General features: G+C 42.4%; 1 protein-coding gene across 7 annotated transcripts in view; it reads left to right on the top strand.

The window, feature by feature from the left end:
- LOC115188688 (immunoglobulin-like domain-containing receptor 2) overlaps window positions 1-17,922 on the top strand; it is a 40,976-nt gene that overhangs the window by 7,074 nt on the left and 15,980 nt on the right. For 5 of the 7 annotated variants that reach the window (XM_029747404.1, XM_029747402.1, XM_029747401.1 and 2 more), the window contains exons 2-4: window positions 101-433; window positions 7,671-7,790; window positions 15,048-15,110. In XM_029747404.1, coding sequence (XP_029603264.1) covers window positions 101-433; window positions 7,671-7,790; window positions 15,048-15,110 — 516 coding nt within the window. The remainder of the gene's footprint in view (window positions 1-100; window positions 434-7,670; window positions 7,791-15,047; window positions 15,111-17,922) is intronic. The other 2 variants (XM_029747405.1, XM_029747403.1) reach the window with 2 other exon arrangements.

The raw sequence follows: 17,922 nt of genomic DNA, 5'->3' as shown, positions 1-17,922 counted from the left end.
TGTCTCTCTCTCTCTCTCTCTCTCTCTCTCTCTCTCTCTCTCTCTCTCTCTGTCTCTGTCTCTGTCTCTCTCTCTCTCTCTCTCTGTCTCTCTCCCCCAGAACTCCCATCAAGCTCAGCCATCCAGGTCTCCGCTCGTGAAGACAGGAAGTATGCCATGCTGTTCCAGTCGGTGGTTCTGCCGTGTCAATACTCCAGCATGTCCACCCAGACGCCTGTGGTCCAATGGTGGTACAAGTCTTACTGCCGCGACCGCACCCGCGACGCCTTCAGCTTCCCAGAGAGCCTGGGGGTAAGGGGGTCCGAGCTGGGCTCCTCGTCCCATCTAGACTGCTCCGATTCTAGCCGCACCGTCCGCGTGGTGGCCTCCGTCACCGGATCCTCCATTACCCTGGCCGAGCACTACAAGGGCAGAGATATTACTATCATCAACAGTAAGACATGGCACTCAATACTACTGTTGTTGATGATGGTATTACATCAGGAGGACTAGATGTCCAGGGAGGCTGGTCAGGTCCTCTAGATAAAAGACATGTCACTAGTGTTGTTGATGATGGTATTACATCAGGGGGACTAGATGTCCAGGGAGGCTGGTCAGGTCCTCTAGATAAAAGACATGTCACTAGTGTTGGTGATGATGGTATTACATCAGGGGGACTAGATGTCCAGGGAGGCTGGTCAGGTCCTCTAGATAAAAGACATGTCACTAGTGTTGGTGATGATGGTATTACATCAGGGGGACTAGATGTCCAGGGAGGCTGGTCAGGTCCTCTAGATAAAAGACATGTCACTAGTGTTGGTGATGATGGTATTACATCAGGGGGACTAGATGTCCAGGGAGGCTGGTCAGGTCCAGCAGATCAAAATAAAGACCATATAGATGAAGATCACAGGTGGTTGAGGTCACAGGCAGGTCACAAGGCTGCCTCTCTTCTCAGTTCTATAACACACACATTGACATGCACCCACCCACATGTGTGCTGTGAGGTCCTCTGAAGAGACACTGAGAGGGTGTTGTGGAGGACAGGCAGGGTGATGAAGAGGAAGAGACGTGATAGTCTGGCGTCCCATTGTGACATAGCTGCGTGGGGGACGCACAGTCCGAACACGCTCCTCCCCACAATCCCCAGCCAACGCGGCTCAACGTTCTCGTCCTCTATGCATTTTAATGTGTTGATAGTTGGAGAAATTGCTTGAGCCACGCTAAGAATTCAAAGTATGAAAGTCAGTGGTCCAACATTCTAGAACACTGCTGTGTGTACACATACACATTTTGGACTCTGATAGCCGCTTTAGACTCAGAGGCATCGGTGAGCAGACAGGGAAAGAGAGCGAGAGAGAAAGAGTAAGAGGGAGATGGAGAGGAGAGAGAGAGGGAAAGATGGAGACAGAGAGAGAGAGGGCTGAGAGGGAGACAGAGAGAGAGATAGCTGCAGAGAGAGAGAGGGAAAGAGGGAGACAGAGAGAGAGAGGGCTGAGAGGGAGACAGAGAGAGAGAGGGCTGAGAGGGAGACAGAGAGAGAGATAGCTGCAGAGAGAGAGAGGGAAAGAGGGAGAGAGAGGGGGGCAGAGAGGAAGACAGAGAGAGAGAGGGCTGAGAGGGAGACAGAGAGAGAGATAGCTGCCGAGAGAGAGGGAAAGATGGAGACAGAGAGAGAGAGGGCTGAGAGGGAGACAGAGAGAGAGATAGCTGCAGAGAGAGAGAGGGAAAGAGGGAGAGAGAGAGGGGCAGAGAGGAAGACAGAGAGAGAGAGAGAGAGAGAGAGAGAGAGAGGGGCGGAGAGGGAGACAGAGAGAGAGAGCTGCAGAGAGAGAGAGGGGCGGAGAGGGAGACAGAGAGAGAGAGCTGCAGAGAGAGAGAGAGGGGCTGAGAGGGAGACAGAGAGAGAGAGAGAGAGAGAGAGAGGCGGAGAGGGAGACAGGGAGACAGACAGAGAGAGAGAGAGAGGGGCGGAGAGGGAGACAGGGAGACAGAGAGAGAGGGAGACAGAGAGAGAGAGAGGGGGGCAAAGAGGAAAAGGAATGGACCTGCAAGTGGACCCCAGATTTATTGAGCTGTAAATCAGGGATAAGAATCAACCCTCTCTTCTCCTGTGACCAGATGGACAAAAGAGATTTTTTTTCCCACATTGCTGTGCTTTAATGTTGTCCTCTCCCTCGCCCCTTGTTCTCTCTCTCTCTCCATCTCTCTCTCTCTCTCCATCTTTCCCTCTCTTTCCCTCTCTCTCTGATGTGAGGCTCTTTAAAGGAGCTCTCTCTCTGTTCTTCTTTCTCTCCCTCTGTCTCTGATATGGGGCTCTTCAAAAGGAGCTCTCTCTCTCTGTCTGTTCACTGTGAAGTCAGCCTTAATGGTTTGGCTCCTCTGGTGAACCCTGGTGGGCACAAACATGTTCCAAGAATCTGTGGAGTAAGGATGGAGGAGGGCATGGGGGGATGGAGGGAGAGAGAGAGAGAGTAAGGTGGAGGGTTGATAAATAAAGTATCAGACATGGCAAGTACACACATCAATATACACTATACACATCAATATACACTACGCACATCAATATACACTACACACATCAATATACACTATACACATCTATATACACTACACACATCAATATACACTATACACATCAATATACACTACACACATCAATATGCACATCAATATACACTATGCACATCAATATACACATCAATATACACTATGCACATCAATATACACTATACACATCAATTTACACTACACACATCAATATACACATCGATATACGCATCAATATACACTATACACATCAATATGCACATCAATATACACTACACACATCAATATACACTACACACATCAATATACACTTCACACATCAATATGCACATCAATATACACTATACACATCAATTTACACTACACACATCAATATACACATCGATATACGCATCAATATACACTATACACATCAATATACACATCAATATACACTGTACACATCAATATACACATCAATATACACTACACACATCAATATACACATCAATATACACTATACACATCAATATACACATCAATATACACATCGATATACACATCAATATACACATCAATATACACTATACACATCAATATACACGACACACATCAATATACACTATACACATCAATATACACTATGCACATCAATATACACTATGCACATCAATATACACTACACACATCAATATACACTATACACATCAATATACACTATGCACATCAATATACACTATACACATCAATATACACTATACACATCAATATACACGACACACATCAATATACACATCAATATACACTATGCACATCAATATACACATCAATATACACTATACACATCAATATACACGACACACATCAATATACACATCAATATACACTACACACATCAATATACACTATACACATCAATATACACTATGCACATCAATATACACATCAATATACACTACACACATCAATATACACTATACACATCTATAATTTAGCCCAAACTACTACCTCTTCCCCTACTGTATTTATTTATTTTATTTATTTTGCTCCTTTGCACCATATTATTTATATTTGAACTTTGAACTTTCTTCAAACTACAAATCTACCATTCCAGTGTTTTTCTTGCTATACTTTATTTACTTTGCCACCATGGCATTTTTTTGCCTTTACCTCCCTTATCTCACATCATTTGCTCACATTGTATATAGTCATATTTTTTTCTACTGTATTATTGACTGTATGTTGTTTACTCCATGTGTAACTCTGTGTTGTTGTATGTTGTCGAACTGCTTTGCTTTATCTTGGCCAGGTCGCAATTGTAAATGAGAACTTGTTCTCAACTTGCCTACCTGGTTAAATAAAGGTGAAATAAATAAATAAATAAAAATATACACTATGCACATCAATATACACTACACACATCAATATACACTATACACATCAATATACACTATGCACATCAATTTACACTATACACATCAATATACACATCAATATACACATCAATACACACATCAATATACACATCAATATACACAACACACATCAATATACACTACACACATCAATATACACTATACACATCAATATACACTACACACATCAATATACACTATACACATCAATATACACTATGCACATCAATATACACTATACACATCAATATACACTATGCACATCAATATACACTATACACATCAATATACACTATACACATCAATATACACATCAATATACACAACACATATCGATATGCACTATACACATCAATACACACTATACACATCAATATACACTATGCACATCAATATACACATCAATATACACATCAATATACACTATGCACATCAATATACACATCGATATACACTATACACATCAATATACACATCAATATACACGACACACATCAATATACACTATACACATCAATATACACTATGCACATCAATATACACATCAATATACACTACACACATCAATATACACTATGCACATCAATATACACTATACACATCAATATATACTATACACATCAATATACACATCAATATACACTACACATATCAATATGCACTATACACATCAATACACACTATACACATAAATATACACTATACACGTCAATATACACATCAATATACACTATACACATCAATATACACTATACACATCAATATACACTATACACATCAATACACACATCAATATACACTACACATATCAATATGCACTATACACATCAATACACACTATACACATCAATATACACTATGCACATCAATATACACATCAATATACACATCGATATACACATCAATATACACATCGATATACACTATACACATCAATATACACATCAATATACACGACACACATCAATAAACACATCAATATACACTACACACATCAATATACACTATGCACATCAATATACACTATACACATCAATATACACTATACACATCAATATACACATCAATATACACTACAATATCAATATGCACTATACACATCAATACACACTATACACATAAATATACACTATACACGTCAATATACACATCAATATACACTATACACATCAATATACATTATACACATCAATATACACTACACACATCACTATACACATCAATATACACATCAATATACACTATACACATCAATATACACATCAATATACACTACATACATCAATATACACTATACACATCAATATACACTATACACATAAATATACACTATACACGTCAATATACACTATACACATCAATATGCACTATACACATCATGTTCACATCAATACACAAAAAGTTAAACACATTCATCATAGAAAACAAACACATTCTTCAGTAAAAAGGTATTTAATCAGCCTTTTGAAGTGTCCTTGAGGAACCATTTCATCCACGTTTAGAGAGCCTTGGAGATTATTCCGGAAGTAAGGTGCAAAACAACTAAAAGCAGATTTGCTAAGTGACCTCCAGAGTGATCCTCCCTGAGATCCTGTTTGGTATTTCATACGTCTTTAAGTTAAGGAGGTAAGGTACAGAGGTTTATGCAGAAGGGACTTATAAACATAAAGAGTGCAGTGCGTCGATCTACGAGACTTCAAAGAGGCCCAAACTTCTTTCTGATACAGAATGCAGTGACATGTACTGAACCTATTGTCCATAATAAAGCACAGTGCAATATTATAAACTGCACCAAATGGGTTCAATACAGTGGCATGTTAATAGATATCCCAAAAACTATTTTCTGGTTGTCCATAGGATTTGAGACTTGCAGTCTCCTAACCCACAGCCCCACCTCCAGCCCTATCCCCAACAGGAAAGGCTGTTCATTATGCTTGTCTCTTCCTGTCCCTTAAATAGGCCTGTTTACATGTCCGCCTCACAATGGACTGACTGGTCTGCTGAGTCTCCCTCCACAGAGTCCACCCAACCTCTCGCCTCCTTTACTCTTTACTGTTTATGACTCAACACAACTCCTCCGTGGACTGTGACAGACACAATGTTCTCTCCTCGTCCCCCTAACTGGCCAAAACAAACCTGTTTCTCTGTTCCTCCTTGTCCTTGACGATCTTGATATTTATATTCTCAGTTGAAACCTGAGGTGATGTATTTGAGACTTCACATGGGAAGTTAAGGAATGTTGTAAGGTAGTTTTACAGAGTGCTGTTTGACACGGTGATGTTTAACAGAGTGTAATGGTTGTCGTCGGGAATGGAGGACTAAAACGCAGCAGGAATGTGGATGCTCATCTTGTATTTATTTTAAAATAAAGAGAACACCAAAATAACAAAAGCGAAGAACTCACGAACAACAAAACAGTCTTGTCAAGCTCACACAGGCAAAACAAGAAACAATCTCCCACAAACACTTAACCAAACACATACCCATATATAGGACTCTCAATCAGAGGCAACTAGAAAACACCTGCCTCTAATTGAGAGTCCAACCCCAATAAACTAGACATAGAAATACAAAAGACTAGAGACCACATAGAAAATACAAACCTAGAACATAACCCCAAAAACCCGGAAATAATAAATCAAACACCCTACTACATAAAACACCACCCCAAACCACAAACAAAATACCCTCTGCCACGTCCTGACCAAACTACAATAACAAATAACCCTTATACTGGCCAGGACGTGACACAGAGGGATGTTTGACAGAGTGATTAACAGAGTGATGTTTGACACAGTGATGTTTGACAGAGTGATGTTTGACAGAGTGATGTTTAACAGAGTGATGTTTGACAGAGTTATTAACAGAGTGATGTTTGACAGAGTGATGTTTGACAGAGTGATGTTTAACAGAGTGATGTTTAACAGAGTGATGTTTGACAGAGTGATGTTTAACAGAGTGATGTTTGACAGAGTGATGTTTGACAGAGTGATGTTTGACAGAGTGATGTTTAACAGAGTGATGTTTAACAGAGTGATGTTTGACAATGTGATGTTTGACAGAGTGATGTTTGACAGAGTGATGGTTGACAGAGTGATGTTTGACAGAGTGATGTTTGACAGAGTGATTAACAGAGTGATGTTTGACAGAGTGATGTTTGACAGAGTGATGTTTGACAGAGTGATGTTTAACAGAGTGATGTTTGACAGAGTGATGTTTGACAGAGTGATTAACAGAGTGATGTTTGACAGAGTGATGTTTGACAGAGTGATGTTTGACAGAGTGATGTTTAACAGAGTGATGTTTGACAGAGTGATGTTTGACAGAGTGATTAACAGAGTGCTGTTTGACAGAGTGATGTTTAACAGAGTGATGTTTGACAGAGTGATGTTTGACAGAGTGATGTTTAACAGAGTGATGTTTGACAGAGTGATGTTTGACAGAGTGATGTTTAACAGAGTGATGTTTGACAGAGTGATTAACAGAGTGATGTTTGACAGAGTGATGTTTGACAGAGTGATGTTTGACAGAGTGATTAACAGAGTGATGTTTGACAGAGTGATGTTTAACAGAGTGATGTTTAACAGAGTGATGTTTGACAGAGTGATGTTTAACAGAGTGATGTTTGACAGAGTGATGTTTGACAGAGTGATGTTTGACAGAGTGATGTTTGACAGAGTGATATGTTAGATGTGATACTTATTTTCTTTTAATATCTTCTGTTTTCCTCCCCCTCCCTCTCTCCAGAGGCTGACCTGCGTATCGGGGAGCTCCAGTGGGGAGACAGTGGGGTGTACCTCTGTAAGGTGGTCATCTCTGACGACCTCGAGGGCAGGAATGAGGCCCCTGTGGAGCTTCTGGTGTTGGGTGAGTCCTCAACTACCCTTCTCAGCCCTCCCCTCTCCTCCCTCCAACCCTCCATTCCTCCATCCCCCCTCCTCACCCCTACCCTCCATTCCTCCATCCCCCCTCCTCACCCCTACCCTCCATTCCTCCATCCCCCCTCCTCACCCCTACCCTCCATTCCTCCATCCCCCCTCCTCACCCCTACCCTCCATTTCTCCATCCCCCTCCTCACCCTACCCTCCATTCCTCCATCCCCCTCCTCACCCCTACCCTCATCCCTCCTCACCCCCCTCCTCCCTACCTCTCCCCCCTGCCCCACTCCTCAGGAAGACAACCACCATTACACAGGAAGTGAAGCCAACCCAGACAGGAAGGGAAAACACTTCATGCAATACTTCCCATTTATGACATTAAGGATATGCAAATACAAGTCCATTTAAATATGATTTCTCTAATTTACTCTCAGGCGACATGATTCAAGTTGACATGCAAGTTGATCCATTTCCATGGAGTACCCCCTCATATAGACGTTATATAAACCCCCTCATATAGACGTTATATAAACCCCCTCATATAGACGTTAAATAAACCACCTCATATAGACGTTATATAAACCCCCTCATATAGACGTTATATAAACCCCCTCATATAGACGTTATATAAACCCCCTCATATAGACGTTATATAAACCCCCTCATAGAGACGTTATATAAACCCCCTCATATAGACGTTATATAAACCCCCTCATATAGACGTTATATAAACCCCCTCATATAGACGTTATATAAACCCCCTCATATAGACGTTATATAAACCCCCTCATATAGACGTTAAATAAACCCCCTCATATAGACGTTATATAAACCCCCTCATATAGACGTTATATAAACCCCTCTCATATAGACGTTATATAAACCCCCTCATAGAGACGTTATATAAACCCCCTCATATAGAAGCAACCAACCATCTACAGTATATCTCTGTCTTGTCACTGGCACCTAACCCCACAAAGCGTCCATTTTTCTGGAGTATTTCTTATGTTCTCTCCCAGTCATCTACCACCCTGCCTCTGACCTACTGTCAGGTTGATCTCTCCCAGTCATCTACCACCCTGCCTCTGTCCTACTGTCAGGTTGTTCTCTCCCAGTCATCTACCACCCTGCCTCTGACCTACTGTCAGGTTGATCTCTCCCAGTCATCTACCACCCTGCCTCTGTCCTACTGTCAGGTTGATCTCTCCCAGTCATCTACCACCCTGCCTCTGACCTACTGTCAGGTTGATCTCTCCCAGTCATCTACCACCCTGCCTCTGACCTACTGTCAGGTTGTTCTCTCCCAGTCATCTACCACCCTGCCTCTGACCTACTGTCAGGTTATTCTCTCCCAGTCATCTACCACCCTGCCTCTGACCTACTGTCAGGTTGATCTCTCCCAGTCATCTACCACCCTGCCTCTGACCTACTGTCAGGTTGCTAGGCAGTAGTCACTCCTGTTATGTAACCAGGCGGCGTTAGTTGTTAGCTAAGGAACATCTATCAATGGAAACAATGCAGCTATCATGTGGACAATAGTAGCCCATCATCTAGTGTAGAGATGTACAGGACTGAGTACTGTTAGGACAATAGTAGAACATCATCTAGTGTAGAGATGTACAGGACTGAGTACTGTTAGGACAATAGTAGCCCATCATCTAGTGTAGAGATGTACAGGACTGAGTACTGTTAGGACAATAGTAGCCCATCATCTAGTGTAGAGATGTACAGGACTGAGTACTGTTAGGACAATAGTAGCCCATCATCTAGTGTAGAGATGTACAGGACTGAGTACTGTTAGGACAATAGTAGCCCATCATCTAGTGTAGAGATGTACAGGACTGAGTACTGTTAGGACAATAGTAGCCCATCATCTAGTGTAGAGATGTACAGGACTGAGTACTGTTAGGACAATAGTAGCCCATCATCTAGTGTAGAGATGTACAGGACTGAGTACTGTTAGGACAATAGTAGCCCATCATCTAGTGTAGAGATGTACAGGACTGAGTACTGTTAGGACAATAGTAGCCCATCATCTAGTGTGGAGATGTACAGGACTGAGTACTGTTAGGACAATAGTAGCCCATCATCTAGTGTAGAGATGTACAGGACTGAGTACTGTTAGGACAATAGTAGCCCATCATCTAGTGTAGAGATGTACAGGACTGAGTACTGTTAGGACAATAGTAGCCCATCATCTAGTGTGGAGATGTACAGGACTGAGTACTGTTAGGACAATAGTAGCCCATCATCTAGTGTAGAGATGTACAGGACTGAGTACTGTTAGGACAATAGTAGCCCATCATCTAGTGTAGAGATGTACAGGACTGAGTACTGTTAGGACAATAGTAGCCCATCATCTAGTGTAGAGATGTACAGGACTGAGTACTGTTAGGAAAATAGTAGCCCATCATCTAGTGTAGAGATGTACAGGACTGAGTACTGTTAGGACAATAGTAGCCCATCATCTAGTGTAGAGATGTACAGGACTGAGTACTGTTAGGACAATAGTAGCCCATCATCTAGTGTAGAGATGTACAGGACTGAGTACTGTTAGGACAATAGTAGCCCATCATCTAGTGTAGAGATGTACAGGACTGAGTACTGTTAGGGAGGTGTCTTCTTGACATCCTGCCTGTTGGCTAGTGGGATAGGTCTGTCTGTGCCCACTCAGTGTAGTGTGATATACTGTCTGTTAGCTGGGAAGGTACAACTTGTTTCCTTAGCATGAAAAGAAAGTGTCTGTTTGAGTGAATCCTGTGTTTTAACGTATATTTATGTGTTATTGCTTAACAATGGCGGCCCCACATCCCTGAGTGCGGTAACTAGCGTCGCTATGGTGACGCTCTGCGTGGCCATACTGCTTTTGAGAGAGAGAGAGAGAGAGAGAGAGAGAGAGAGAGAGAGAGAGAGAGAGAGAGAGAGAGAAACCTTTTATTTGGCTGGCTGTCTCTCTATAAACCAGTCCAGTAGAACCACCCACTCAGCACTAAGTCCAGAGTCTATATAACACCCTACAGCCCAGTTATACCACATAGATAGATGGTCTTCATCACATCCCAGTGTTGAAGAGACAGAGACACATTCTGGCCACTGAGCCTTTTCTTCTACTTACCATTTAGATGTCTCTGCCTGCAGGAAGTTGAAGGTCATTGAAGGTCGTTTCTGGAGCCGTTGCTAACTAGTGTTAACGCAATGACTGGAGGGCTACAGGAACAGTTAGCATGCTGTCACACCATCCCTTTAAACCACAGTGGTCTGTCAGTGGACCATGTCCTCTGTGATGTGTAGTAGCTCTCACAGAACTACACCATCCCTTTAAACCACAGTGGTCTGTCAGTGGACCATGTCCTCTGTGATGTGTAGTAGCTCTCACAGAACTACACCATCCCTTTAAACCACAGTGGTCTGTCAGTGGACCATGTCCTCTGTGATGTGTAGTAGCTCTCACAGAACTACACCATCCCTTTAAACCACAGTGGTCTGTCAGTGGACCATGTCCTCTGTGATGTGTAGTAGCTCTCACAGAACTACACCATCCCTTTAAACCACAGTGGTCTGTCAGTGGACCATGTCCTCTGTGATGTGTAGTAGCTCTCACAGAACTACACCATCCCTTTAAACCACAGTGGTCTGTCAGTGGACCATGTCCTCTGTGATGTGTAGTAGCTCTCACAGAACTACACCATCCCTTTAAACCACAGTGGTCTGTCAGTGGACCATGTCCTCTGTGATGAGTAGTAGCTCTCACAGAACTACACCATCCCTTTAAACCACAGTGGTCTGTCAGTGGACCATGTCCTCTGTGATGTGTAGTAGCTCTCACAGAACTACACCATCCCTTTAAACCACAGTGGTCTGTCAGTGGACCATGTCCTCTGTGATGTGTAGTAGCTCTCACAGAACTACACCATCCCTTTAAACCACAGTGGTCTGTCAGTGGACCATGTCCTCTGTGATGTGTAGTAGCTCTCACAGAACTACATTGAGTAGAAATTGGGTTACCCCAGATATTGACCTAGTATAGTAGAAGCCACTTGTCGGGATTCCCACGGCAACAACTAGGTTTTACTGTCGTCAGGGGGCCAGGGGAATGAATGGCGTGACACGGGGAGAGAGAAAGACTAGGTGGTCAAATATATAGATCAGGGGTGAGAGTCGTTTGTCTGTTGTATTGTAGGCTTGTTAGTGTGTGTTGTATTGTAGGCTTGTTAGTGTGTGTTGTATTGTAGGCTTGTTAGTGTGTTGTATTGTAGGCTTGTTAGTGTGTGTTGTATTGTAGGCTTGTTAGTGTGTGTTGTATTGTAGGCTTGTTAGTGTGTGTTGTATTGTAGGCTTGTCAGTGTGTGTTGTATTGTAGGTTTGTTAGTGTGTGTTGTATTGTAGGCTTGTTAGTGTGTGTTGTATTGTAGGCTTGTTAGTGTGTGTTGTATTGTAGGTTTGTTAGTGTGTGTTGTATTATATGCTTGTTAGTGTTTGTTGTATTGTAGGCTTGTTAGTGTGTGTTGTATTGTAGGCTTGTTAGTGTGTTGTATTATATGCTTGTAAGGTCAGGTTCTCTGGTTGTGAAGGGGGCAGGAACAGTTTTCTCCACTTTATTAGTCAACACATGGGTCAGAGGTCATAGAAAGAACAAATGTCCAGAGTGAGTGAAACAGAAAACCTCTAAACTCCTCTCTGTTTCATAATGACTGCCAGCCAGTCAGGCAGCGGTGCATTAGCCCAGTACCCAGCAGCGAGGGGAGGAATTCCAGGAGTAAGTTCTATCTAAGCTGCTCTTGATGTGGGCAAAGAGAGTAGGGCCGTCCAGGAGGGCCTGCGAGCTCCTACACCATTAAACCCTCTTCCTGTCTGTCTGATACTTACAACTCGCTCTGATAAAGTTGTTTTGCCTGAACAGGAACAATGTACTGACATGGGTCATGGTCTGTATCAGGATCTCTGCTTCAAACCACTGGAGGCCAGGACAACACTGGACAGTCTGTCCTGTACCAGCCTGAACAATAGACAGATATGGGCAGCATATTGCCAAGGTTGGTATCAGGATCCCTGCTTCAAACCACTGGAGGCCACAGGAGAAACATTGTGCTCCTTTGGGGTAATAGAAAAACAGGTCTTTGTATTCCCTCAGGCAGGGCCCAACCTAGGCAGCTATAGTAGGAGCATGTCAAGATGTATAGATCAGGTTAATACAGGCTCTCATAGGAGGCTGAGCACACTTACAACATCACAGTACTAATAACCTTCTGAATACCTTCTGTGTCTGACATCAATATGAGTGGATTTAAGTCCTTTCTACAACACTCCAGGTTCATATCAATATGAGTGGATTTAAGTCCTTTCTACAACACTCCAGGTTCATATCAATATGAGTGGATTTAAGTCCTTTCTACAACACTCCAGGTTCATATCAATATGAGTGGATTTAAGTCCTTTCTACAACACTCCAGGTTCATATCAATATGAGTGGATTTAAGTCCTTTCTACGACACTCCAGGTTCATATCCTTCTTTGAAAAAGTATTGCTTCACCTGCTACATTTCTAGTCTTGTAGTGTGACACGGACTGTGGTGTTTGTATGGTCAGCATGGTAGCAGCCAGGATACAGTATACTCCCTACATGTATTTTAGATGTGTATCTCTATGGCTACTGTACAACATTCCAGCACACAGCCAAGATCAAACAACCACATTATGGGGGGAAGTAAATGGTCTTCCCTAATGTCCTCTATCTCTCTCTCTCTATCCCCCCATTCTCTCTATTCCTCTCCCTCTCTCTCTCCATCCCCCATTTCTCTCTATTCCTCTCTCCCACTCTCTCCCTCACTCTCATCCCCCTTTCTCTCTATTCCTCTCTCCCACTCTCTCCCTCACTCTCATCCCCCTTTCTCTCTCTCCCTCTCTCACCCTCTCTCTCCATCACCCATTTCTCTCTATTCCTCTCTCCCTCTCTCACCCTCTCTCTCCATCACCCAATTCTCTCTATTCCTTTTTCCCTCTCTCTCTCTATCCTTCTCTCTCTCTCTTTCTCGCTATACCTCTCCCTCTCTCTCTCTTCTCTTCTCCCCCCCACCCCTCTCTCTCTCTCGTACCAGCCTGTGCCACATTATAACACATTTGTGTGAGCGTGGCTAACCTTTTTTTGCGGAGTTGTATATGAAGTTGAAATATGAACTAACATTAGTGACTCATATCCCCAGAGAGGGAAACAGTAAGAGATAGAGAGAACGTGTTATTGTAACACAGAGCTGCTGGCAGTGAATTCACTGCCTATGTATTTGTGACATCACTGTGATGGTACTGGTAATATCATCAACTCATTTGTCTACAGACTGACTGGAAGCTCCCCAATTCAATCCACTACAGATAAAGGGAAGCAGCACCAGGTTCAGTCAGTCTGTTTGAGTCAGGCTGTATTTCAAGGACAGGTGTGGTGACTCAAAGCATTGCTTTTCAACTTAAACCTTATCAATGACAAGCACATTAAAGTTAAAGCCAGATGACTTAGAAGTATCTTCAACTGTCTTCATAAAGCAGAGGTTGCTGACTGTGCTCTTCACAGGTCCTCACGGCCAGCCATAGCTATGGAAACCATGTGATCCTGTGTGGTTCAGTTGGTAGAGCATGGTGCTTGTAATGCTAGGGTTGTGTTGGTTTTTTGAAGTATGAAAATGTATGAACTCTGGATAAAAGCGTCTGCTAAAGGACTAAAATGTAAATGTGAGAAAATGAAACACAGTTCCCTAAACAGGTACATATTCAGTGGGGCTGTGATGGAAAAGCCCTATCAGAGTGAGTCAGGATGTATTTCATGTGGGGTGAAGGAAACACAGTCATATTTCTCTGCATCATTGCTTTTCAACAAAACCATATCAATGACAACCACATTTAGACTAAAAGTGGCATCTTCTGCATGCTGGCATGTCCACCTTCCTGGCTCTTCTATTGTCCAAATCTCTGCATGCTGCTGCTACCTGTATTTCATTCTCCCAGAACTTTCCCATGACCCCTTACAATTCCTTTCTTAATTCAGTCGATTCAAGAAGTAAACTGAAATTCCAAATCCAATTTCCCTCAACACTTAAAAAAAAAAATGGAATTTGAATTTTGGTTTAGATCCTGAATTGAAATGGAATTGACCCCAACCCTGCTACTCCCCTGTCTTCTGACCTTTCCTGCCCTCTGTCCTGTCTTGCCCTGCCCTGTCCTATCCTGTCCTTCACCTCTGCTCTTCTCCTCTCTCCAGGTAAGACAGGTACAGGTCTGTCAGATGATCTCCTGCCTGACTTTGATGTGAAGATTATGCCAGGTAGGTAGGGGCGTGTCCTCCTCACCTGTGTCTGTCTGTCTCTTCTTTTCACTCATTAACACAAAACTATTGCTTCTTCACTGCCCAATCAGCTTCATGTTGTTCTTTAGTAATCCAATCAGTTATCTTATTACAAATCAAACAAATGATTGTAGTCAGTTTACTGTTGAACAGAGAGAGAGACAGACCAGAGAGAGAGAGCGAGAGACAGATAGAGAGACAGACCAGAGACAGAGAGAGAGAGACAGACCAGAGAGAGAGAGCGAGAGACAGAGAGACAGACCAGAGACAGAGAGAGACAGACCAGAGAGAGAGAGACAGACCAGAGAGAGAGAGACAGACCAGAGACAGAAAGAGAGAGACAGACAGAGAGAGAGAGACAGACCAGAGAGAGAGAGCGAGAGACAGATAGAGACAGACCAGAGACAGAGAAAGAGACAGACCAGAGACAGAAAGAGAGAGACAGACCAGAGAGAGAGACAGACCAGAGACAGAAAGAGAGAGACAGACCAGAGAGAGAGAGACAGACCAGAGAGAGAGAGACAGACCAGAGACAGAGAGAGACAGACCAGAGACAGAAAGAGAGAGAGACCAGAGAGAGAGACAGACCAGAGAGAGTGAGAGAGAGACAGACCAGAGAGAGAGGGAGAGAGAGAGACAGACCAGAGAGAGAGGGAGAACAGAGAGAGACAGACCAGAGAGAGAGAGAGAGAGAGAGACAGACCAGAGACAGAAAGAGAGAGACAGATCAGAGAGAGAGAGAGAGAGAGAGAGAGAGAGAGAGACAGACAGACCAGAGACAGAAAGAGAGACAGATCAGAGAGAGAGAGACCAGAGAGATAGGAAGAAAGAGAGAGAGAGAGACTTGTGGTTTCTGGCCCAGCCCAAAGGAAGTCCATCATTAAGGATTGTTATTGTGAGTAACATAATGATAGTGAGAGAGTTTAGAGGATGGTTGAACTGGACATTATGGAGTAATGATGTTTACAGGATGGTTGAACTGGACATTATGGAGTAATGATGTTTACAGGATGGTTGAACTGGACATTATGGAGTAATGATGTTTACAGGATGGTTGAACTGGACGTTATGGAGTAATGATGTGTACAGGATGGGTGACCTGGACATTATGGAGTAATGATGTTTACAGGATGGTTGAACTGGACATTATGGAGTAATGATGTTTACAGGATGGTTGAACTGGACATTATGGAGTAATGATGTTTACAGGATGGTTGAACTGGACATTATGGAGTAATGATGTTTACAGGATGGTTGAACAGGACATTATGGAGTAATGATGTTTACAGGATGGTTGAACTGGACATTATGGAGTAATGATGTTTACAGGATGGTTGAACTGGACATTATGGAGTAATGATGTTTACAGGATGGTTGAACTGGACATTAATGAGTAATGATGTTTACAGGATGGTTGAACTGGACATTATGGAGTAATGATGTTTACAGGATGGTTGAACTGGACATTATGGAGTAATGATGTTTACAGGATGGTTGAACTGGACATTATGGAGTAATGATATTGAGAGAGTTTACAGGATGGGTGACGTGGACATTATGGGAGTCAGAGAGAAGGGAGTTGATATTGTCTTCTATCACATTCCCCAAATTCAGATGTTTCCTCGTCTTGGAGGTTGTTGACAGATTTGGGTATGGTGAGATGGAAATGGCTTATTCAGTGATGTCTCATTCACTCTCATTTCAAATGTTGATGTTGCATTAGTACATGTTCTTCTCAACAGCAGCTCCCACATCGTACTGTAATGTTTCATATTCAGTGTTTGTGTTTATCAGCTCCCACATCGTACTGTAATGTTTCATAGTCAGTGTTTGTGTTTATTAGCTCCCACATCGTACTGTAATGTTTCATAGTCAGTGTTTGTGTTTAGCAGCTCCCACATCGTACTGTAATGTTTCATAGTCAGTGTTTGTGTTTATCAGCTCCCACATCGTACTGTAATGTTTCATAGTCAGTGTTTGTGTTTATCAGCTCCCACATCGTACTGTAATGTTTCATAGTCAGTGTTTGTGTTTATTAGCTCCCACATCGTACTGTAATGTTTCATAGTCAGTGTTTGTGTTTATCAGCTCCCACATCGTACTGTAATGTTTCATAGTCAGTGTTTGTGTTTAGCAGCTCCCACATCGTACTGTAATGTTTCATAGTCAGTGTTTGTGTTTATCAGCTCCCACATCGTACTGTAATGTTTCATAGTCAGTGTTTGTGTTTAGCAGCTCCCACATCGTACTGTAATGTTTCATAGTCAGTGTTTGTGTTTATCAGCTCCCACTTCGTACTGTAATGTTTCATAGTCAGTGTTTGCGTTTATCAGCTCCCACTTCGTACTGTAATGTTTCATAGTCAGTGTTTGTGTTTGTAGTATGTAATATATAAATATACAGTGCGTTTGAATAGTATTCAGAACCCTTGACTTTTTCCACATTTTGTTATGTTACAGCCTTATTTTAAAATTGATTAAATAGTTTTTTTCCCTCATCAATCTACACACAAAGCAAAAACAGGTTTGTAGAATTTTTGTAGAATTTTATAAAAAAAAATCTGAAATATCACATTTACACAAGTATTCAGACCCTTTACTCAGTACTTTGTTTAAGCACCTTTGGCAGCGATTACAGCCTCAAGTCTTCTTGGGTATGACGCTGAAAGCTTGGCACACCTGTATTTGGGGAGTTTCTCCCATTTTTCTCTGCAGATCCTCTCAAGCTCTGTCAGGTTTGATGGGGAGCGTCGCTGCAAAGCTATTTTCAGGTCTCTCCAGAGATGTTCAAT

Source organism: Salmo trutta, unplaced genomic scaffold, assembly GCF_901001165.1.
Source record: "Salmo trutta unplaced genomic scaffold, fSalTru1.1, whole genome shotgun sequence".
In the NCBI taxonomy this organism is placed as follows: Eukaryota; Metazoa; Chordata; class Actinopteri; order Salmoniformes; family Salmonidae; genus Salmo; species Salmo trutta.
The sequence above is the reverse complement of the archived record's forward strand: the minus strand, read 5'-3'. Positions and strand labels throughout refer to the sequence as shown.